At 44.0% G+C, this 23335-nt stretch overlaps 1 protein-coding gene across 6 annotated transcripts in view; it reads right to left on the reverse strand.

The window, feature by feature from the left end:
* Positions 1 to 23335, reverse strand: part of SEC14L1 (SEC14 like lipid binding 1) — a 75919-nt gene that overhangs the window by 28768 nt on the left and 23816 nt on the right. The window contains exon 1 of one of the 6 annotated variants that reach the window (XM_030827394.1): positions 3105 to 3438. The exons of the other annotated variants lie outside the window; for them this stretch is intronic. Within the exon in view, the coding sequence (XP_030683254.1) occupies positions 3105 to 3119 (15 nt within the window). The 5' untranslated portion in view covers positions 3120 to 3438. Of the gene's footprint in view, positions 1 to 3104; positions 3439 to 23335 lie in introns of those variants that run through there. 6 annotated transcript variants of the gene reach the window in all.

Here is a 23335-nt window from a genome sequence, read left to right on the forward strand (position 1 = left end):
AGATGTTATCACTGGGGGAAGATGAGTAAAGAACACACTAGATCTTTCAAGATTATTCCTTGTGAATAATTCAATTATTCAATATTATTCTTTATGAATAATTTAATTTAATCTGTAGCAATCCACAAAGATTACCAAACTAAAGATGTTGCAGAATTCATATTAAAACCTAAGCGATCCAGAGGCCCAGGTGTGCAGATCACTTGAGCCCAGGAGTTTGAGACCAGCCTAGGCAACATAGCATAACCCCATCTCTACAAAAAATATAAAAATTAGCCAGGTGTGGTGGTACATGCCTGTAGTTCCAGCTACTCAGGAGGCTGACATGGGAGGACCACCTGAGCCCAGGAGGTGCAGGCTGCAGTGACCTGTGATTGCACCACTGCACTCCAGCCTGGGCAACAGATTAAGAGTAACACCCTGTCTCAAAAAAAAAAAAAAAAAAAAAAAATTCCAGTAGCTCATGGTGCATGTGAACAGGAAACCATAGGATATAGGGTAATAAGGCCGGTGCAGTGGCTCACGCCTGTAATCCCAGCACTTAGGGAGGCCAAGGCAGGCAGATCATTTGATGCCAGAAGTTTGAGACCATCCTGACCAACATATCGAAACCCCATTTCTACCAAAAATACAAAAATTAGCCGGGCACGGTGGCACACAACTGTAATCCCAGCTACTTGGGAGGCTGAGGTGGGAAAATCACTAAAACCTGGGAGGCAGAGGCTGCAGTGAGCCAAAATGACGCCACCGCACTCCAGCCTGGGCGGCAGAGAGAGACTCCGTTTCAGAAAAAAGTGGTGGGGGGGCATAGGGTAGTAAGAATCTAGGCTGTAAGAAGGAACCTGAAAAAGGAAACCCAGTGTCTGCCCCTATGGTCGGCCCCATTATAAAGGAAGGTACTGCAGGATGACTCTTGCTTGACTGATAGATGTCACCCTCTGTAAGGTTGTATGGGTTGAGCATCCCGTCTCCAAAATGCCTGGGCCCAGAAGTGCTTCTGATTTCCGATTTTTTTCGGATCTTGGGAATAGCTCTATTATACTTACTGGCTGAGCATCTCGAATCCACAGATCCGAAATCCAAAACACTCCAATGAGCATTTCCTTCGAGCATCATATCAGTGCTCAAAAAGTTTCTGATCTGGAGCATTTCGGACTTCGGACTTTCAGATTTGAGATGCTCAACCTGTACTAAAAATGAGGCGGGGTTAGAACTGTGAATTCCCATCTTAAATTAATCACAACCAAAAACAGAGTTAAGAAAACTGTGGTGTTAAAAATATGAACGAAAATGGCACAAACGGCTTTGATTTTACTTCTGACAAGGTACAAGTAGCTTCAGAGCATTATCATACTAAAAACACTCCCTTTCTGGCAGCAATTCCCTGATGTTTACCTTCAACAGGACTGCCCTTCTGAATAGAAGTAATACATAGATCACAAACATTGCCATCAAGATCCCAGAAGGACTAGAGAATCACAGGAATTCCTCCGCCTGGGTTTTTACTACGATTCCTTCAAAGTCACCCTCAGTTTTCTTGCCTGTATCTTTCTCTCCACAACGTTACAAGGTTAAATCAATGTGAAAAGCACACGCTACACTCCAGCTGCCTACGCACAAGGGACCATGGTAGTCAGCACAGGAGGGAGGGAAGGGAGTCAATGGCGTCCATGAGGGTCAGAAGGATAAGCAGGTGCCAGGAGGCAGAAGGGGAAGAACACGCTCTGCATGGAGGGGCAGCATGGAGAAAGCCTTCGAGAGAGAGGAGGCACGCACGCTGGGCCTCAAAGCGTGCCAGGGTCTTTCACAGTCAGCGAGGCGGAGAGCGTTTCCAGGAAAGAACTCAGGAGTGCGACTACAAGGCAACCTCAGGTGGGGGCAGGACCCATAGCCCCCAGGGGAGGGAAGTGGTGAGAGGTGATGCCAGGGGTCGCTGTGGTGCATGACGATGTGGCATAGACCATGCCTTGCCAGGTGCAGACAGAAGGCCCTGGCCTTCCTCTCCAGGAGCCGGGATGGAGGGAGGGTGAACAGGTGGCCAGAGTCACATTTTCAGAAAATTAATATGAGACTCATGCGCAGGATGGTCTGGAAAGGATGTAAAACCCACGTGTGGTGGCCAATTATATTTGCTTCTTAAATGTTCTTACTTTGGAAGTTAAAAATATATTCTTTATATTTATCTACTCCCCTCTTCTACTCAAACATACTCTGAATCCCATTACTTCCAGAATCTTGAAAATCACTCAGTATCTGTCTCCTCATGCACTTTATGTAAACAGCACTTAGGAAGTTTAATCACCGGCTCAGATCCCACCACAGATAAGTCCCATTCAAAGCCCTAAGAATTTATTAAGTACTGAATACACGAACAATTCCTAGGAAAACAGGTTGGCTCCCATTTGTCCTATATGGACACTGAAAACCATCTAAACTGACTTCCACTGCACTCTACTTAAAAAAAAAAAAAAAAAAATTGGCTTTGTACATTCCAGTACTATGGCATACCAAGAAATTGAGACTTACAAAGGTTTCAAACAAAATGAATCTTTAAAGTGACATAAAGGGCAGAGTGGCCACTTACTAAGAGGTGGCCTTAGCTGGGGTCTCTCCTATTTAAGCACGTGAACTAGGCCATTTTCAAAATACACACACCATCCTTCCAATTCTTGAAATAGAGTGGTCAGCATAAGGTTCACCCACACAGCCTCACCTTGAATTTCAACCTCACCAAAAACGTTCCCTTCCCTGTAAAATTATCCATCCACATAGACTCCTATGTGCACAGACACTCGCTTTACCTTGGCATGCCCACCCAGATGGCACTTAAGGTATCCAGGCTAAGGAGCAGCTAACGCAGAAGCTGCACTGACCTCTCCAGAGCCCTGTCGGCATCAGGGGCAGTTAGCAAGCGCCTCCCTTACTCCCTCCACATTCTCTTCCGAGCCTGTCACTCTGCCCCCAGATGCACTGCTAGGATGCAGGGCAGAGACTTTTTATCCTCAGGAGAATGGGAACTTCAATGCGTAAAACGAAGTCGTTGTTCAGTAAACACGCTTTGAAGCACACAATACAAGCCTACTCAATAAAAAGACAAGTCCCACCTTTTGTTTCTGCATCTCTTACCCTGACCCGTCTTTCAGAGATATGTTAAGGTCAGTAAATTCTGCATACTGTCACAATTCTAACCGTGGAGGGTTCTGGAAATGAAAAGACAGCAAAAAGTAGATGTAACTGTCATCTCTGGGATGGCTTAGGTACCAGAACCTGAGTTTTTCAGCATGAGCTACAAGCCATGCAAGTTTCTACAAAGTATGTAAGCAGGCCCTGAAAAACAGAAGCATTCTAATTTGATTAAAAACATCAATCTATGTCCTAGCTCCTAGCTCTTTCCATTGGAACGGGCGAAAAGCAATGACATCTCAGTTCACGATGAGCAAACTTGGCAACCAGATCTTGATTTCCAAATGCCAGTCCCTATTGCAAAGGAATCCGTGAGGTTGATTACAAGTCTGGAGCAAGGGAAGGTCAAGGCAAGGCAGAAACATTTCTCACCAGGAGGCAAGGGAGTGCTCAGTGACAGATGGGGATATGTCCAAGGGACAGAGGAACCAGCCTGAAGGGGCTCCGTTCACCAAGTCTGGGATAATTTGAACACCAGAAAGAAAAAAGGTGGCAAAGCATTATAAACCACATAGTGATACTCAATGGGGAGAAAATTTTACAGGAAAAAAAAAATTTAATAAACACAGAAGGAGTGCCAATTAGGAAAGCACCATTTTCTAGCCACCAATGCACAATAACTGATTCAGACAAGGATCATCAATGAACGCTAATGTAAGGCGTTCAGAAGAGACAGAGTCTCAGATTATCATCCTGCGGGTTACAGATAAATTTAACAAAGGAACAAAGGTGGGTACCTTTACAATGGAAAGATCTCATGGGCACCACCTTCACCGAATGACTGAACTGAGCCCCAGCAACAGGACAGCCGGAGAGCCTGGCATGATGCAGTGGAAGCAGACACAAACACCACAGGCTTCTGCGGCCCTCAGGACAAAGATGGTTGACCCTTAGCTAATCATGAGGAAATAGGGCCGGGCGTGGTGGCTCACGCCTGTAATCCCAGTACTTTGGGAGGCCAAGGCAGGCGGATCACCTGAGGTCAGGAGTTCGAGACCAGCCTGGCCAACATGGTGAAACCCCGTCTCTACTAAAAATACAAAAATTAGTCGGGCATGGTGGCGTGCGCCTGTAATCCCAGCTACTCAGGAGGAAATCATGAGACAAACCCAAATTATGGAACATTCTACACAACCACCCTAGATGCTTAAACGAAAAAAAAAGTCAGTGTCTTGAAAGATAAATAGAAAAAGCAAGGAACTGTCTAGAATAAAGGCATCTAAAAAGAGAACAACCAAATGCAATGCTGCATTAGCTCTTGGATTGGAATAAAAATAGCTATTGAAACATCTGGGCAACAACCGAGGAAATGCAACCATGCGTTTCATATTAAATAACAATTTTTTATTTTTTATTTGTATTTTTCTGAGACAGGGTCGCACTCTGGTCACCCAGGCTGGAGTGCACTGGCACAGTCTTGGCTCACTGCATCCTCCGCCTCCTGGCTCAAGCGATCCTCCCACTTCAGCCTCCCAAGTAGCTGGGACCACAGGTGCACAATGCTTTGCCTGTGATAATAATCACAGCTAGACAGAAGAATATCTATTCTTAGGCAATACATGTTTTAGGATTTAGGGGTAAAGTGTCATGACATAAAGCAACTTACTTTCAAATGTTTCTACAAAATGTATGTGCACATGTGTTTGTGAAAAAGAGACAGAGGAAGCAAATGTGCTCATCTACCTCGGGGACATCCATACAGGTGTTCATAGTACTTTTCTACCAACTTTTTAAAAAATGAGCATTAGTCATCATAAAAAGTCTGGAAAGACATTAATAGTTTGAAAAAGGTAACGTTAGGGGAGAAAGTCCACATGTAAAATAAAACCTGCTTTTATGACACAGAGTCAGAGCCTACACAGATTGGTACAAACCAAGAAATCAACATACAGTTTTTATTGTCTTTTGCAATAACTGATTAAATACAACACTGCCACGTTTTAGATGTGAAAACGTGTACAAATTTTAGGCCTGCCCGAAGCTCTGGTCGAGGTGGTGGCTGGTGCGCAGCACAGCGGGACAGGGCCTTCTCCTGGGGCCTCAGCACTGGCTCCAGCTCCTTGGGGCTCGGAGGAGCAGCAGCCTGGGGAGCTTATGCTTTTCAAGCAAAGCCAGCAACCTGGACTTTTCTGGAAAGCTTCTCTATTTTTAAAACCCCGTTTGAGCCACAGAGCCCACATCAGCAGGCCTTCACATTTTATCTCTGCACTAAAGGAATGTGGGAAGAACCCCTTTTTCAACTCTCACCAGGTTCGAATCACTGCGCCGGAAGAGCAGCAGCAATTTCCAGGTATCCACAGTGTCATCCAGCCATTTCCTAATCACGCCCAACATCTACCAAACACACAGTCAAGAAGGGCTGGACAAAATGCCCTCTCCCAGAAGTAAGTTCTTCAGTGAGGGAGAAAGGTCCTTTTTAAAGGAAAAATTACTTCTGTAAGACAAATAACTACTGCAATCATTTGCTCACTCATTTTTACACAGCAATTGTTTCAGTAATAAAAACAAAACCAGGGCCTCATCAACCTGACCCCGAGAGGAAGCTCCTCCCGGGTAACTGCTTCCTCCCACCTTCCTACACCCCCTCTTCCTCTTTCAAAAGGGATTTCTGAGCCTGCAATTTGGAAGGCTGGCAACAGCACTTTCAGCTTTTAAGCAACCTTTGAATGCAATTTTGACATATTAAAAGCTAGTACTGTGCTAAAGAAAGCCATATTTTTGTGAAGACATTTCAACTTGAAAATTAATGAGCTGAATGCTGCACTCCACCAGAAAAACCCATTCAAAACAAATTCAACCTAAAGAGCCTACCTTTAACATGAGCTATGTTCATACCCAGTTTAGCCACCACACCAAGCCAGCTGTTTTCCATGCCACCACTGGGATATTCTACAGCATCAGACATGACCCTCAAACTCATTTATACACAGATCTGGTTTTACCCTGGAAAGAACCAGGAAGTAAAACAACTAACTACGGCCTCAGTCTCTCTACAAGCTGCCAGTGCTCCAAGAAACAAGTATTCAACATATCAACAAAATGTGTCCAACTTTGTAGGCTGCATTTAAAAAAAAAAAAAAGAAAGAAAGAAAACGTGGCAAACCGACCAAAGTCCCTCAGAGTTCTAATTCTATAATTCGCACACTATCAAAGTAACAGCTGTTTACAGAGGGCCTACCACATGCGGCCCTATACTAAAAATTCTAAGGAATATAAAAGTGGAAGGCACAGGAACATGGCTTATTTAGAGAGGCAAGACATAAAAACTCATAACTAGCTGGGTGGGGTGGCTCATGCCTGTAACCCCAGCACTGTGGGAGGCTGAGGTGGGTGGATTACCTCACCTGAGGTCAAGAGTTTGAGACCAGCCTGGCCAATATGGTGAGACCCCATCTCTACTAAAAATACAAAATTAGCTGGGCATGGTGGTGCATGACTGTAATCCCAACTACTCAGGAGGCAAGGCTGGAGAATCACTTGAATTCGGGAGGCAGAGGATGCAGTGAGCTGAGATTGTGCCTTTGCACTCCAGCCTGCGCAACAAGAGCAAAACTCTGTCTCAAAAACAAAAACAAATTTATAACTATATACAGCAATAGAAAAGAAGACTGAGAAAGAGGGTGATTAACACCAAACGGACTGTATTAACAAAAAAAAAATCTGCTTAAGCTATTCAGGGGGAAACCACTTCAGGTTGGGATGGTTACAGAGGGCTTTGCTGGGGTGGTGATGTCTGCAGAGGGCTCTAAAGAGAAACCCAGAGAGAGAGGAACATTCCTGGCAGGGAGAGCATCAGCAAGAGGGAGCAAGACATGGGCCAACTCCAGAGAAGCCTCTCAGACCTACTTATGGAACATCAGTTTCCTTAGACGCTGGTTCAGACACAAGTGGTCATTCCATGAACAGCTTCAAGCACCGCGGTCTGCTGCTGAAACTCCAAGCAAACAAACATTGAAGCTACTTCTAGACCGTGAGAGTGACAAGGACCCAGGAAGACCACATGTAATCACAATTCCGTCCTCTGTAGGCTCCTGTATCCCACCTCGTTTCCTCATCGGAAGGCTACCAAGAGAAACGACTTCTGTTTAGTCCACTGGTAAACCAAGGTTTCAAATTGCATGCTATTTGTGAATATGTGTTCATACCTAATAAGGTATTTACAAAAACTAAAATTCATAAAAACTTGAGCCCTTTCAAAGAAAAGTCAGGATCCCAGCAGTTCCGGCATACCCGTCCACTTGTCCAAATACTGGCAGCCCAGAGCATCCACAGCTAGGATCAAAGGCCGCTTCTGGCAAACTCACAATGGTACACGGCATGCACATTATACTAGGGAAAGAAGTGCCACATCTCAACCAAAGTCAACTGCCTCGGGTACCAGTCTTTAGTGAGACAAACCCATCAAGTCACAACACAGACTGGTAATCCGCACTTAGATCAAACCAGAAAATAAGGCTGAGGCGGGAGGATTGTGGGAGCCTAGGAGATGGAGGCTACAGTGAGCCATGATCACGCCACTGCACTCCCACCTGGGCGAAAGAGCCAGCCCTTACCTCAAACAAAAACAAGAAAATACAATGACTATACTAACACTAAAAACAGGCCGGACGCGGTGGCTCACTCCTATAATCCCAGCACTTTGGGAGGCCAAGGCGGGCAGATCACCTGAGGTCAGGAGTTAAGAGACCAGCCTGGCCAACGTCTCTACTAAAAATAGAAAAATTAGCTGGGCATGGTGGCAGGCACCTGTAGTCCCCGCTACTCCAGAGGTTGAGGCAGGAGAATCGCTTGAAACCAGGAGGCAGGGGTTGCAGTGAACCAAGATCATGCCACTGCACTCCAGCCTAGGTGGCTGAGTGAGAATCCATCTCAAAAAAATAAGATAACATAACGTAACATAATGTAACATAACATAACATAACATCAAAATAAAACAAAACAAAACAAAATAAAAACCTAAAAACAAATATGTAGGCCAGGCACGGTGGCTCACGCCTGTAATCCCAGCACTTTGGGAGGCCGAGGCGGGTGGGTCACAAGGTCAAGAGATCGAGACCATCCTGGATAACACAGTGAAACCCCGTCTCTACTAAAAATATAAAAACAAATTAGCCAGGTGTGGTGGTGGGCACCTATAGTCCCAGCTACTAGGGAGGCTGAGGCAGGAGAATGGCGTGAATCCGGGGGGTGAAGCTTGCAGTGAGCTGAGATCATGCCACTGCACTCCAGCCTGAGCGACAGAGTGAGACTCCGTCTCAAAAAAAAAAAGTAAAAATTTGACATAATCCAAGACATTTCTAAGATCAAACACATATGAAGCTTAAATTATGAACTTCATCTTAGAAGACCTCAAACTCCATGGTTCTGATGACACACTTTCTCCAAAGCTAACATTTAGTACGGAAAAGTAAGTTCACCCTAAAGTGCTATAAAATCAAAGGAAAAAGCATCATGATAGATGCGAAGTAACCCCACAAAAAAGGTTGGGTTTCTTTTCCAGGGCCTTCTGATTAAGGTGTGATTATGATGAGTATCGTGGAAGGCATTAATTATAGCTGAAAGACAGTAAACACGTTGCTCACATGCCACGCACCAAAACGTTTGCACTTCCAAGAATTTTAGCATTTTTGACCAGGAATAGGTTCTTTTTACCACCTCTCTCAATGCCTGCCCTCACAGTTTACCACACAATGGTAGAAAGCAGCTATGTTTACTTTTGATCAAGCAGCCATTTCAACACACATCATACCACACAACAGACAGGGAATGGGCCAACAATGGGAGGGCTGTGAGATATTCTGCATCAACCCATCAGAGCTTCTTCCATTCGTACACCTACTCCTTTGCTCCAAGAGTTCCAGACATGATATATATTTTTGCTAGAGGACAGGCGAAAGAAACTTCAAAATCTCTTCCAAATTCCATGTTTTCTCTTAGGAAACAGCATGGCTCTTCAAGGTATCTGTGCCACCTGGGGTGTTAAGCCTGTGTCAAGGAAAGGTCACTACATCCAGTGACCATTTGTGTGTTCCACCCTCCAGCCTATGCTGCACTTCACCTGGACTACCTTCATTTAACACACAGAGGTCCCCAACTCCTACTGGTCCACGCGCTGCTGAGAACCCGGCCACGCTGCTGGCGTGCCAGCATTCCTGCCTGAGCTCCACCTCCTGTCACATCAGTGGCAGCATCAGACTCTCATAGGAATGGCAGCCCTATTGTGAACTGCACATGCGAGGGATCGAGGCTGCACACTCTGTAACCTGCATGTTCCGTAAGAGAATCTAATGCCTGATGATCTGAGGTGGAAGAGTTTCATCCTGAAACCATCCCCTCCACCCCACAATCCGTGGAACAACTGTCTTCCACAAAACCAGTCACTGGTGCCAAAAAGGATGGGGACCACTGCTTTCACAGAGACCTTCACATGACTTCATTAGCAGGCAACAGTGACACAATTCTAAAGGACCTTGGAAAAATTACCCACAAAATTAAAAACTTCACACGTAAAAAGTTTTAATTCCACAGAGAGGTCACTCATCTGATTTATCCACATTATGATATTTTAAAATAGTGTCAAAAAACACACAGTAGTAGGGTTTTTTTTTCTGACCTCTTAAAATAATTCAAGTTAGTGACACCCACACTGTGTTTGACTCTATTCTGGAAGGCCATGTTCTTGCAGATCTGAGTGGCAGGTGGGATGGAAGTGCTATGAACCAAAATTACTGACGACGGTCTCCTCGAGAGCAAGAGAAGCTGCTACTTAATACAGCTCCATCCGCTTTAAGATTTTCTGCCATAAATTTCCCTAAACCTTTGGGTCCTAGAAACAAGTGTTAGTGCATGAACACTGTACTCAAAAAAACAAAAAAAAAAGGGCGGGGGGCAGGGGGGAGGAAACAAAGGGAAAAAGCCACAGGTACAAAGGGGCAGGCAAGCAAATCTTAGCAAAGAACTAGGGCAGTACCCAACAAACCTAACTTGACAGCTCTATGACACCCCCAACTCTGTCCCCCAATGACAATGGCTGTGATTTTATACTCTTCACATGACAGCCATGTGTCCTGTCAAAATTGTTCCTGGTCCACACAAAAGAACTAGGTATATGTCAGTATTTCACAGTATCCAGCAGAGGATTACAGCTTCTAAGTTTTGAACCACTACTATAAGCACAAAACAAGCACGAAAACAAAAAATTATGCTCAAAAGAAAAATAATCATCTGCTAAAACACTAGCATGTCTACACTTGGCTAAAGCAAGACTACTATTCAGATCTAGTGTTAGATATAATGTTTTAAGAGGAGGTCAGTTTCAGATTGCTCCAGTTAAAGATAAACACTATTCCTTCTCTCCTTGCTGAAAATAACATACATGCAATTAACCACAGCTGAAACTGGTTCAACAAGGTCTTCTGGAATACTTTCTCTTAAAGTACTTTTAATGTATTCTTCTTCAAGAATTTCCAGCCAAGACTACCTGGAAACTTTTGTTAACACTATTTAATAGGCTGACATAGAGTTATTGCACTTTCAAATGAAATTCAAAGTATAATCTAGTATGCCTGATTAATTGTATCTTTTGCATTTTAATTTAAATTAAAAAAATAAGGCCCATCATTGTTCTACTGTCTGTTAGACTGTTAGATCTACTGTTCTGAAAGATCTCAAGACGGATATCTCAAACATTAGCCTGGGGGCTCTATGTTTTAAATTTGCTCACTGTCCTGAACATAATCATCTCAGACATTCCTGACCAGCTCATCTGGGTACATTTGTCCTTCAGCACTGTCACATGTGTTCCTTGATGTCTCAGTAACTTTCGTGGTGCCTCAGGGCCAAAAAAATTTACCATTTATTAAGTTACTAGGTCCAAACAATTTAAAAAGCATTTATGTCCTAATAACTTAGTAACCATTTGAAAAAATAATAAACTTAAGTTGAAGAAAAAATGTCTTTGCTTCATTCTTAAATAATCAGAAGGATTTCTAAGGATGTGTAATGGTGCATTGTCAAAATCCAAAGACATGTACAACACAGAGTTGAACCTAGATATAAACTACAGATTCTAGTTAAAAATAACATAATTGGCCAGCCACGGGGGCTCACGCCTGTAATCCCAGCACTTTGGGAGGCCGAGGTGGGCGGATCACCTGAGGCTGGGAGTTCGAGAACACCCTGACCAACATGGAGAAACCCTGTCTCTACTAAAAATACAAAAATTAGCCGGGCATGGTGGCAGGCACCTGCAATCCCAGCTACTCAGAAGGCTGAGGCAGGAGAATCACTTGAATCTGGGAGGTGGAGGATGCAGTGAGCCAAGACTGTGCCACCACACTCCAGCCTGGACGACAGAGCAAGACTCTGTCTCAAAAACAAACGAACAAACAACAAAAAACCATAATTATTGCATAAGAGACATCCAGTGGGGAAAAAATAATGTCAATATTAGTTCATCAATTTTAACAAACATACTGATAGAGGCAGGAGGCAGGCAAATGCCTAGGCAGACAGGACCAGGTCCCCAGTGAAATCCAACCTTCCATCTGGAGAGAGTCCTGGGTAAATCCTCAGGTGGGACTGAGAACCCACCTTCTCGTCTGGCGCAGTTTCCTCTGATCCCAGTCCTTCATCTATTTTACATATACCTACCCTTTCCTAATTGGTTTTCTTTTCTTTCTTTTTTTTTTTTTCCAAGACTGAGTTTCGCTCTTGTTGCCCAGGCTGGAGTGCAATGGCACGATCTTAGCTCACTGCAACCTCTGCCTCCTGGGTTCGAGTGATTCTCCTGCCTCAGCCTCCTGAGTAGCTGGGATTACAGGTGTGCACCACCACGCACAGCTATTTTTTGCCTTTTTAGTAGAGACAGAGTTTCACCATGTTGGTCAGGCTGGTCTCAAACTCCTGACCTCAGGTGATCCACCTACCCTGGCCTCCCAAAGTGCTGGGATTATAGGCGTGAGCCACCATGTCCAGCCTCCTAATTGGTTTTCTACACTATCATGCCCAGCTTTGAGTGGTGTCTTCTCTTTAACCTTTTTTGCGTACTCACAAACCAATCAGCACACACTCCCTATTCTGAGCCCATAAAAAGCCCTGGGCTCAGCTATACGGAGGTGGGAAATTAAAGAAAAATAAAATTTAAAAGAAAGAGAAATAAGTTTTCCTGTATTAGGCTGATTTGTCCCAGCGGCAGCAACAGGCACAGCCTAGACCCAGGAAAAGTCTTGATAATATTATCTAATGTGCTCTGGAGACTTTCCCAGCACTCCCTCAACACAGGGAGAAGAAAAAACAAATTTTTCTTTGTTTTATAGAATGAGTTTATAGATTCCTGTTCTCTGTAACTAGTGACTTCGAGTATTCTGTTTTATCTAAGAAATACAATGAAGGTCATGAAAAGCCTGAGTAGGCTTGAACTACAGCTGCCCGGGCACCATAGAGAAGGTTATAGGGTAAACCCATGCCTAGGCAAACATAGATAACAGACATCGGGGTTGCAGAGCAACAGTTATGTGCAATCCTGAGTTATGAACCTGTAACAACTTAATTAACTGTCTTTGTCTCGTCTCTGTGTCACTGCTTTCACGCCACTATAAGCTTGCTTTAGCTAGCCCAACCCCTTTTGTGAAGTGTGTATAAAAGTCAAGTGCTGTCTTTGTTCTGAGCCCAACCTTTGGGCGTGAATCTGCTGGGCCTGAGTGCACTCAATAAAAGATTCTCCTGTTTTAACCCGAGGTCTCTCTCTCGTCCTCCTGAATCCTGCCAACAACACTAGTGCCAGAGATGATGAATTCCTCTTCAAAGGGTTTAACTGTGTAATGTCCTTGTTTTTTGTTCAGAAGTCCAACCTCCTTATACTCTTTTGTTTCTGGCCTGCAAACAACCCTCCTGCTCGTTGTACCCTGACATGCTCAGACAAGTCCGGACATGCCTTGTACTGTAACAGACAGACCACTCCTACCCTTTCCTTCTCTTACAATTCACGTGTTTACCCTACTCAAAAAAGTTTAAGTCTTAGCCAACTGGGATCAGTTTAGACTGTACGGTCCAATCCTAGCTAACAAGGGAAGGTCACAGGGGCAGGAACTGCGTTAGGGATAAACACCCCTTCCCTCCTTTGTTCGGTGTGCTCTTGCAGTCGTAACATGCGGGCGGCACCCTTCTGCGGAAGTAAATCGCCTTGCTGAGAAATCCTTTGTCTCTGTGCTAGTTTTTCTCTTGAGTACCGCTTAGTTGTTCCCAACAATCTGGGGGCCCATCCAGGATTCCTATTCTCCTCTGGGGAAGGGTCTCCAGTCCCCACTCATGAGGAGACGCGTCCCACTGCCTCGGTGTGGTGGCCTCAAGGGTTAGGGATCGAGACCCACCTGGTGTGACAAATAAACCCAGACTCTTAGCAACGCGGGAGAAAAAGGCTTACAAATACCACGGTGACCAGGTAACTCTGTGCAGAGACAAAGGTAAGAAAAACCACAAGGGCAGTGAAGTATTTCCTTGGTGGTTGGGACAACCTGGAGGTTGAACGTGTGTGAATGAGATGCACAACCGAGTGCAGAGTCCGGATCTGCGGTTCCGTGGTCACCTCATACGGCTTAGGGCAGCTTGCCTGTCTTGCCTGTCGGGGCATTATACCGACCCGCCAGCGCTAAGAGGGACCTGAAAATTCCTGCAAAGGAAGCAGCCAGAGAAGGATTAAGCAGAAGCGAAAGAGTGCAAGAAATCTCAAGTAAGGGGGGTTGGGCCTCTAAAGAAAGAGTGCAAGAGGCCAGGCGCAGTGGCTCATGCCTGTAATCCCAGCACTTCAGAAGGCCGAGGTGGGCAGATCATGAGGTCAGGAGTTCGAGACCAGCCTGGCTAACATGGTGGAACCCTGTCTCTACTAAGGAAAAAAAAAATACAAAAAATTAGCCAGGTGTGGTGGTGTGTGCCTGTAGTCCCAGCTACTCGGGAGACTGAAGCAGAAGAATCACTTGAACCCAGGAGGCGAGGTTGCAATAAGTGGAGATCGTGCCATTGCACTCCAGCCTAGGCAACAAAGCAAGACTCCACCTTAAAAAAAAAAAGAAAGAAAGGGTGCAAGAAATCTCTAGTAAGAGAGGTTGAGCCTCGCAAACTCAAGAAAACACCTTCTCCAGGATGCGAAATACCCCAAGCAAGACAACAGAATTCCCCGACAGCCCCTTAGGTCTTCTGCTAAAATACTGGAAAGATAATGAAAGGACTAAAAAGAAGAAGAAGCAACAAATGATAAAATATTGTTTCATTTGGACTAAGGAAACTATCCTCAAACCATCAGTTTTCTGGCTATAGTTTGGGTCAAATGAGGATTGGATTTGTCAACTTTTAAGAGTATGTGAATAACAAGAGTCCTGTCTCTCAGGAGCAGATACACTATGCCCTATGCTGAAGGCAGGGGCCTGTCCACCTCTACCCCCTCAAAACCAGTAAGAATAAGCCAGAAACTGCTTCCCCTATAGAAACTATGGCCCCAACCCCTAAGCAACCCACGTGGGATCCTTTAGACCATCTGCCTCCGGCAGATACCTCTCACCTCCCTCCCTGTCAGGCAGCCACCCTGGACCCTTCCCCCAACTCACGTTGTGCCCCCTCTTTATAATCCTAACTCTTGGAATCATTCCCAGCCTGAAGGCCCTCCCCCAGGAAGACTTCAATGTGAGATAGAACAACGTAAAAAGGATATTCAAAACTTCCCTTTCCCCACCACTTCTAAAGAGTTAGCTCCAACTCTCTTCCCCTTAAGGGAAGTGCCCCTCAGAGGAGGAGGCTAAATGCTCCATTAACTAGCTCAGAGGTCCGAAACCTAAAAAGGGAGCTCAAACCACTCTTAAGTGACCCTTATAGAGTGGCGACCAGATTAATCAATTTCTCGGACCCCAGATATATACTTGGGCTGAGCTAACAATGCCTATCCTAGGTATTCTCTTTTTTGGAGAAGACAGCAGCATGATTCACAGGGCTGCTATGACAATTTGGGAACGTGAGCATCCCTCAGGTCAGAACGTCCCAGCAGCTGAGCAAAAATTTGCGGCTGCAGATCCTCAGTGGGATGGTAACAATGCAGCCCACTGAAGAAACATGTAAGACCTTGGAGAACTGATATAGGAATTAAAAAATCTGTACTCCACACTCAAAACATTACCAAAGCTTTTTATATACAACAAGGGAGGATGAAGGACCTACAGAGTTCTTAGAAAGGCTCAATGAGCAAGTGAGGAAATATGCAGGTCTAGATTTAGAAGACCCTCTTGGGCAGGGGATGTTAAAGCTCCATTTTGTTACCAATAGTTGGTCAGACATCACAAAAAACGTTATAGAAAATAGAGAACTGGAAAGATAAATCTATAGAGCAGCTTTTGAGGATGCTCAAAAGGTATATATACCAAGAGAGGAGGAAAAGAAAAGCAAAAACAAAAAGCAAGGATCATGCTGTCCACCCCACAACAGAACACTCAGGGGCCAAAACCTATAAAGAACTTAAGCCCCCACTTTCCAGGCCATATAAAGGCTATAAAACAGCACAGCCAAAGAACCCAAAAGTAGGGGGGAAAAAGTGCAAAACAAATGTTTCAAGTGTGGAAAAATAGGCCACTTTAAAAAGGAATGTCCCAAACGGGAAAAAGAGAAAGAAGTCATTCTACTCATGACCTTCGAGGAAGAATACGGGGGTCGGGGCTCCACTCTTTTTTTACCTCAAGTCCCACCAAGAGCCCTTGATAAATTTAGAGGTGGGACCCAAACCTAAGCATATCACCTTTTTCATTGATTCAGGAGCTGCTCGCTCCTCAGTTTGTTATCTTCCCCCTGGTGTAACTTGTTCACAGGAAAAACTTTTTATTTCGGGAGTAAAAGAAGAGGGGTTTAAAGCAAAAATCTTAGAAAAAACATAAATTAAATATAAGGACCGCTCAGTAAATATTAAACTTCTGTTAATCCCAGAGGCAGGAACAAACCTATTTAGGAAGAGATTTAATGCTAAAATTAAACCTAGACCTCTATGTTAACCAAGAAAAATTCCTCCCCTCCCTAAATTTGCTCACTACCCTAGATAAAGGATACATCCATCCAGATGTATGGTCAAAAGAAGGAAATCGAGGCAAGTAATAAAAGAAAAAAGGCATAACGGGTACTCAGTAGTAAACGGAGATGCCCTCACAGAAATAAAATCAGAAAGATTTACCTAATAACGGGTCTGCACCTGCTCTGCGCAAACATGTGAACTGTTTGCATTAAATCAAGCCTTAAAATTTCTGCAAAACCGGGAAGGAACTATTTATACGGACTCCAAGTAGGCTTTTGGAGTGGTCCACACCTTTGGAAAAATTTGAACAGAGCAAGGCCTCATTAACAGTAACTTAGTCCACAGGGACATAATAATTCAAGTATTAGAAAATCTATAGTTGCCAGAAGAAATAGCTGTTGTTCATGTCCCAGGCATCAAAGAAATCTTTCCTTTGGAAGCCAAGGGAATAATCTTGCTGACCAAATAGCTAAGCAAGCTGCCTCTTCCCCAACGGGAACACATTTTCCATTTAACTCTTTGTCTCCCTCCTCCAGCCGCAGTCCCCGTCTTTTCCCATAACAAACAAGAAAAGTTAAAGGAAATAGGAGCCAAAGAAAGCTCAGAAGAAAAACGAATATTACCAGACGGGAGGGAAATGTTGTCTGAGCCTCTCATAAGAGAGATGTTGTCTCAACTCCATCAAGGAACTCACTGGGGTCCCCAGGCTATGTGTGACGCCACTCTCAGAGTTTATGGGTGTATAGAAATCTATACCCTTGCTAGGCAAATTGTGGATAGTTGTATAATATGCCAAAAAACGAATAAATCGACAAATAAGAGGCAACCCCTCGGGGGAAAAAACCCAGGGTTAAGGCCATTCCAAAAAATTCAAATTCATTATACTGAAATGCCCCCAGTAGGCCAGGTTAACTATTTATTAGTAACAGTAGATCATCTCACCCACTGGGTACAGGCCATCCCTTTCCCAAACACGACAGCTAAAAATGTAGTTAAAACCTTATTAAAACAAATTATACCTAGGTTTGGAATTATAGAAAACACTGATTCAGACAACAGAACCCAATTCACTGCCCTCGTTATTAAAGGGCTCACTCAAGCACTAGGAATAAAATGGGAATATCATACACCAAGGCATCCACCCTCATCAGGAAAAGTAGAAAGAATGAACCAAACTTTAAAAAATCATTTAACCCAACTAATTTTAAAAACCGAGCGACCTTGGACAAAATGCCTTCCTATTGCCCTGTTCAGTCCAAACAGCCCCGCAAAGGACAAGGCCTCCCCTCTTATGAAATGCTTTACGGACTGCCTTACTTAAACTCTAATACTGACATTCCCACTTTCGAAACAAAGAATCAATTTCTCAAAAACTATGTATCAGGTTTGTCTTCCACCCTTTCCTCTCTTAGGACTCAAGGCCTTTTAGCATAAACTGCACTCCTTGAATTTGCATGCCATCATCACCAGCCCAGAGATTACGTCCTTGCCAGAAGTTGGAAAGGAGAAAAGCTCAAACCTACTTGGGAAGAACCTTAGTTAGTACTTCTAACAACTGAAACAGCAGTCAGGACCACCAAAAACGGTTGGACTCATCACACCCAAGTCAAAAGAGCACCATGCTCTCCAGAGTCATGGACTGCTGTTCCAGGACCCACCCCAACCAGAGTAACGTTAAAAAAGAAAGTTTAATCTGTCTCTTCCTTCTTAGCTTCCTTTCCCCAGCTACCACACATCTTATTATTAATATAACCACATCTAGCTCCCCTCAAACCGTTACTTTTAATGCTTGTCTTGTTATGCTCTGCGGGGATCTCCAAAGCCAAACACAGCTGGCCTCTTCAGAAAAGTACCTTTGCCCTTCCAGAAACTGCCTACAGAACTAACTTTTGCACGGGCCGAGGCCGATCCTAAAACTGGTGGTTCTGTGATACTTGGGGAGATGTAATCTAGACCACCAAGTACTGAGGCTGGACCTCCTCAATAGGTTGTACCTATCTAAAGCCTTACATTCACTTTACCAAAGGTACAACCCCCTCCACTTGTCAACTCCAACAGTGTAACCCTGTGCAAATCTCTGTTAATGCCCCCATCTCTACTGACACCAACCCTACTCTAGGTCACTTCTATGGCCTAGGAGCTAATATTCCAGGAAAGGACCCCAAAGGATCCTTTGAAATGCACTTCATTACTCCTCCACCCCCTTCACGTTCTTCTCCTTCTAAACCCTCTTCCAGTCAAACAGCTGTTCTTTCCGTATCCCATGACAAAACTACAGTAGACACTATAAAGGTTAAAGATTTAAAACAAACTTCAGTGATTAAAACAGGATACCAAGATGCGAATGCCGGGCTAGAATGGATTAAATATTCTGTTTGCACATTAAACAAAATTGACTGTTAGGCTTGTGTGGCAGGCAGGCCAGAGGCCCAGATAGTCCCCTTCCCACTTGGATGGTCTTCTGACCGACCAGGCGTAAGCTGCACGGGAAGTCTCTTTCAAAATCCCACAGCCTGGGGCAATGAGGCATGCAAGACTCTCTCACTGCTATTCCCCCAAGTTAAAGACCCTGCAGGTCAGCCCCCAAGGGCCATGTGGCCTCCAGCTTCTGCTGTTAATTTTACCTCGTGTCTCTCATGGCAAGGGGAAAGATTAACGTCCCTCGGAGACCTAAAAGGGTGTAGTGAAACCAAGCCTTCCCAAGAGCTTACCAGTCAAGCTACCTTTTGTCTATTTTCGAGCAAATGTATGGTGGTACCGCGGTAAACTATTAGGCACTCTGCCTAGAAACTGGAGCAGCACTTGAGCCCTAGTCCATCTGGGCCATCCCTTTCGCTCTGGCATTCCGTTAACATAACAGGACAGAGGATCGCAAAAAACAAACAACAACAAAAAAGAGATGCTCCTCACGGGTCTTTTGACCCTCACATTTATATAGATGCTATTGGGGTCCCACGAGGGGTACCAGATAAATTTAAACCCCGAAACCAAAATGCTGCAGGATTCAGATTCAAATCTGCACTGTTCTGATGGTCAACTATAAACAAAAATGTAGACTGGGTAAATTACATTTACTATAATCAATAGCAGCTTGTCAATTACACAAACGATGCCATTAAAGGGATAGCTGAACAATTAGGCCCCACCAGCCAAACGGCCTGGGAAAATAGAATAGCCCTTAACGCAATGTTAGCAAAAAAAGGCGAAGCCTGTGTGAAGACTGGAGTCCAATGCTGTACTTTCAGCCCTAACAACACAGCTCCCAATGGAACAATTACGAAGGCTTTACAAGGCCTTACCTCCATATCAGATAAGTTAGCAAAAAATCCCAGAATAAATGGCCCCATCACAAGTCTCATGGAAAAGTGGTTTGGTAAATGGAAAGGGCTTATGACTTCAATATTAACCTCTCTTGCAATTGTTACAGATGTACTCATATGTAGGATGCTGCATCATACCCTGTATCCGTGGGTTAATGCAAGGTCTTATAGAAACAGCTCTCACAAAACCTCCCCTACCTCTCCTCCTCTATACTCAAATAGGCTCTTGTTCCTAGGTGATTGAGAAGAACAGCAGAGCTGAATCATGTTAGAAAAATTTGAAGAGGAAGAATTATCAAAAGACAAAGGGGGAAATTGCTAGAGACGATGAATTCCTCTTCAAAGGGTTTAATTGTGTAATGTTCTTGTTCTTTGTTCAGAAGCCCAACCTCCTTATACTCCCTTGTTTCTAGCCTCCGAACAACCCTCCCGCTCTTGTGGCCTGACATGCCCAGACATGTCCGGACATGCCTTGTACTGTAATGGACAGACCACTCCTACCCCCTCCTTCTCTTACAAATCACGCGTTTACCTATTTGAAAAAGTTTAAGTCTTAGCCAACTGGCATCAGTTTAGATTGTGTGGTCCAAACCTAGCCAATAGGGGAAGGACACAGGGACAGGAACTGCGTTAGGGATAAAAACCCCTTCCCTCCTTTGTTCGGTGTACTCTTGTGGTTTTAACAGGCGGCACCTTTCTGCAGAAGTAAATTGCCTTGCTGAGAAATCCTTTGTCTCAATGCTGGTTTTTCTCTTCAGCACCGCTTACTTGTTCCCAACACAAGGAACTCCCTTGCCTTTGGATAGAGGGAGTACCCCTGTGTACTCTCTCCACTAAAAACTGTTTCATCACTCAATAAAACTTCCCACCTTGCTCACTCTTGAGTGTCTGCGTGTCTACTTCTTCCTGGTCATGAGACAAGAACCCACACCTAGCTAAGCTAAGGAGCAAAAAATCCTGCCTCAATATCACACAAGATGTTAATAATAGGGAAATTTGTAAGGTGGAAGAAGGTATATGGTAATTTTCTGTACTAGCTGCTCAATTTTCTGTAAACCTGTAATTGCTCCAAAAAATAAACTCCATTAAATATGAAAAAAAGAAACAAAAGCAATCAAGTAACACATTGGCCAAAGGGAAAAACCTATTGTGCTCATGGTATAAGAAAACTGGCCAGGCGCAGGGGCTCACATCTGTAATTCTAGCATTTCGAGAGGCCAAGGCGGGTGGATCACTTGAGGCCAAGAGTTTGAGACCAGCCTGGCTAACATGGTGAAACCCTTTCTCTGCTAAAAATACAAAAATTAGCTGGGTGTGGTACCGCATGCTTGTAATCCCAGCTACTCAGGTGGCTGAGGCAGGAGAATTGCTTCAACAATGAATTGGGAGGTGGAGATTGCAATAATCGCACCACTGCCCTCTGGCCTGGGTAACAGAGGGAAACTATCTCAAAAAAAAAAAAAAAAAAAAGGAAAAAGAAAAGAAAACAGAAAGACAAACAAGCTTCTTTTAAGAACCTAGAAAAGTTTCTAACATTACTTCTTCAACATTCACTCCCTTCTCCAACAGGCACAGTGCTGAGGACACATGAACACAAGACAAGGGTCCTACCCGTGAAGAGCTTTCATCTGGGGAGAAACACATCAGAGAGATGATCAAACCAACATGTATATATGGAGAGCCTAGTACGCATGCACCCTAATCAGCTTCACAAAGATTACTGCATTAAATAGGTATAATCTTTTTTTTTTCTTGTTTTTTGTTTTTGAGACTGAGTCATGCTCTGTCACCCAGGCTGGAGTGCAATGGCACGATCTTCACTCACTGCAACCTCCACCTTCCAGGTTCAAGCCATTCTCCTGCCTCAGCCTCTCAAGTAGCTGGGACTACAGATGTGCACCACCCAGCCTGGCTAATTTTTGTATTTTTAGTAGAGACAGGTGTTTCCCATGTTGGCGAGGCTGTTCTTGAACTGACCTCAAGTGATCCACCTGCCTCAGCCTCCCAAAGTGCTGGGATTACAGCCATGAGCCACGGCACCCGGCCCTTAATAGGTCTAATCTTTCCATGAAATAAGTGTTTCTCCCATTTTAAAATGAGAAAACAGAGGCTGAGAGAATTTGAACCCAGGATATGAACCCAGGTCTGCCCCACTCCAGTTACCATTCTATTTCAGAGCATAGGCTTTAGAAGAGGCAGATCTGGCTTCAAATCCCAGTTCCCCCATTAAAAGTGGTCCTTGGGGAAGCTATTGAATTTCATTAAGCTTCAATTTCTTCATCATCTTCAACTTACAGCATTGTTGAAAGATTAAATAAGAAAACATAAAATGTTTGGCAGGCCCTGACACAGAATAAGTAGGGGGCCAAGCATGATGGCTCAGGCCTGTAATCCCAGCAATTTGGGAGGCCAAGGTGGGAGGATAACTTGAGCCCAGGAGTTCGACACCAGCCTGGGCAACATAGCAAGATCTCATCTCAAAAACAAACAAAGAATAAGTACAATACTCAATAGGCTACTGTTCCATGCGGCACATGAACCTCTCAAGGAGGAAGACACTATTGGCAATGAAGTAAAGCCGCTGTCAGGCCCACAGTCCAGGAACCAGCTGAGCTATGCACAAGATGAGGAGGGGGACCTTCTGAATGCAAACAGTTTAAAACACTAAACATTTTCATTTGACATTTATCTTTTCTACTAAACTTTGGAAATGCACCAAATAAAATCCATGTGTTCACCAAACTAAAATAATTATCTCACGACCCTAAAAATACAAGATGTAAATCTCACGAGACTTTGCTAGAAACCAGTTATTTTAAGTATATAATTAGCGACTAAAAAAAGGAACTAGGTATAAATAGGAGCATATTAGGTCTCCCGCCTTCTACAGAGAAAAGAAAAGGCCAAAGGAAGATAATGGCAAAAAAAATGATCATACTTCAGTTCAGGCACTGGGAATAAAACACTCCCTTTATCATATAAATTGTGAAAGGAAAATAAATCTTGGGGCCCCAAAATCACTCAGCTAAAAGGAAAAGTCAAACTGGGAGGCAAATCTGCCTCCCATTCCACTCAAAGTCACCCCTCTACCCACTGAGAAAAATGATTCTGGCTGCCTCTCTCACCCACCTGCGACCTGGAGACCCTCTCCCTGCTTCGAGTTGTCCCGCCTTTCTGGACAGCACCAATGTACATCTTACATATACTGACTGATGTCTCATGTCTCCTTACAAAACATAAAAAAAAGCTGTGCCCTGACCACCTTGAGCAAATGTTGTCAGCACCTCCTGAGGCTGTGTCACAGGCACGTCCTCAACCTTGGCAAAATAAACTTTCTAAATTAACTAAGACCTGTCTCAGATATTCAGGGTTCACAGAAGAAGAGGAAATATATGGATTTAGTTATCTAATTCACTGATTAGCTACGTATACTATATTAGGTTGATAGATGGAGAAAATATGGCCCTAAAGATAAATATCAGTCAAGTCGAAAGAACTTTCATAAAATAAATGAAGAAAAAGGGGTACTGAGTAACAGGATGTTCTCTGCAGAGGTTTCCGGTTACAGGCAGCCCTCAATCTGGCTTCTAATGGCATTAACATTTTCCACAGAATAAGGAAACACGATCTACTAGGAAGAGAAAGAATTCATGTCAGGAAGCGAATTGCTCAGCTCCATTGTGGCCTGAATAAATGTAAACATGAGACTGTTGTTCCCACAGTTCTGGGAGGTCATCTACTATTCTCAGGACAAAAGCCTTCTCTGCCACACAATTATCTGCCAGACTCC

This window comes from Nomascus leucogenys, chromosome 14 (assembly GCF_006542625.1).
Source record: "Nomascus leucogenys isolate Asia chromosome 14, Asia_NLE_v1, whole genome shotgun sequence".
Classification (NCBI taxonomy): domain Eukaryota; kingdom Metazoa; phylum Chordata; class Mammalia; order Primates; family Hylobatidae; genus Nomascus; species Nomascus leucogenys.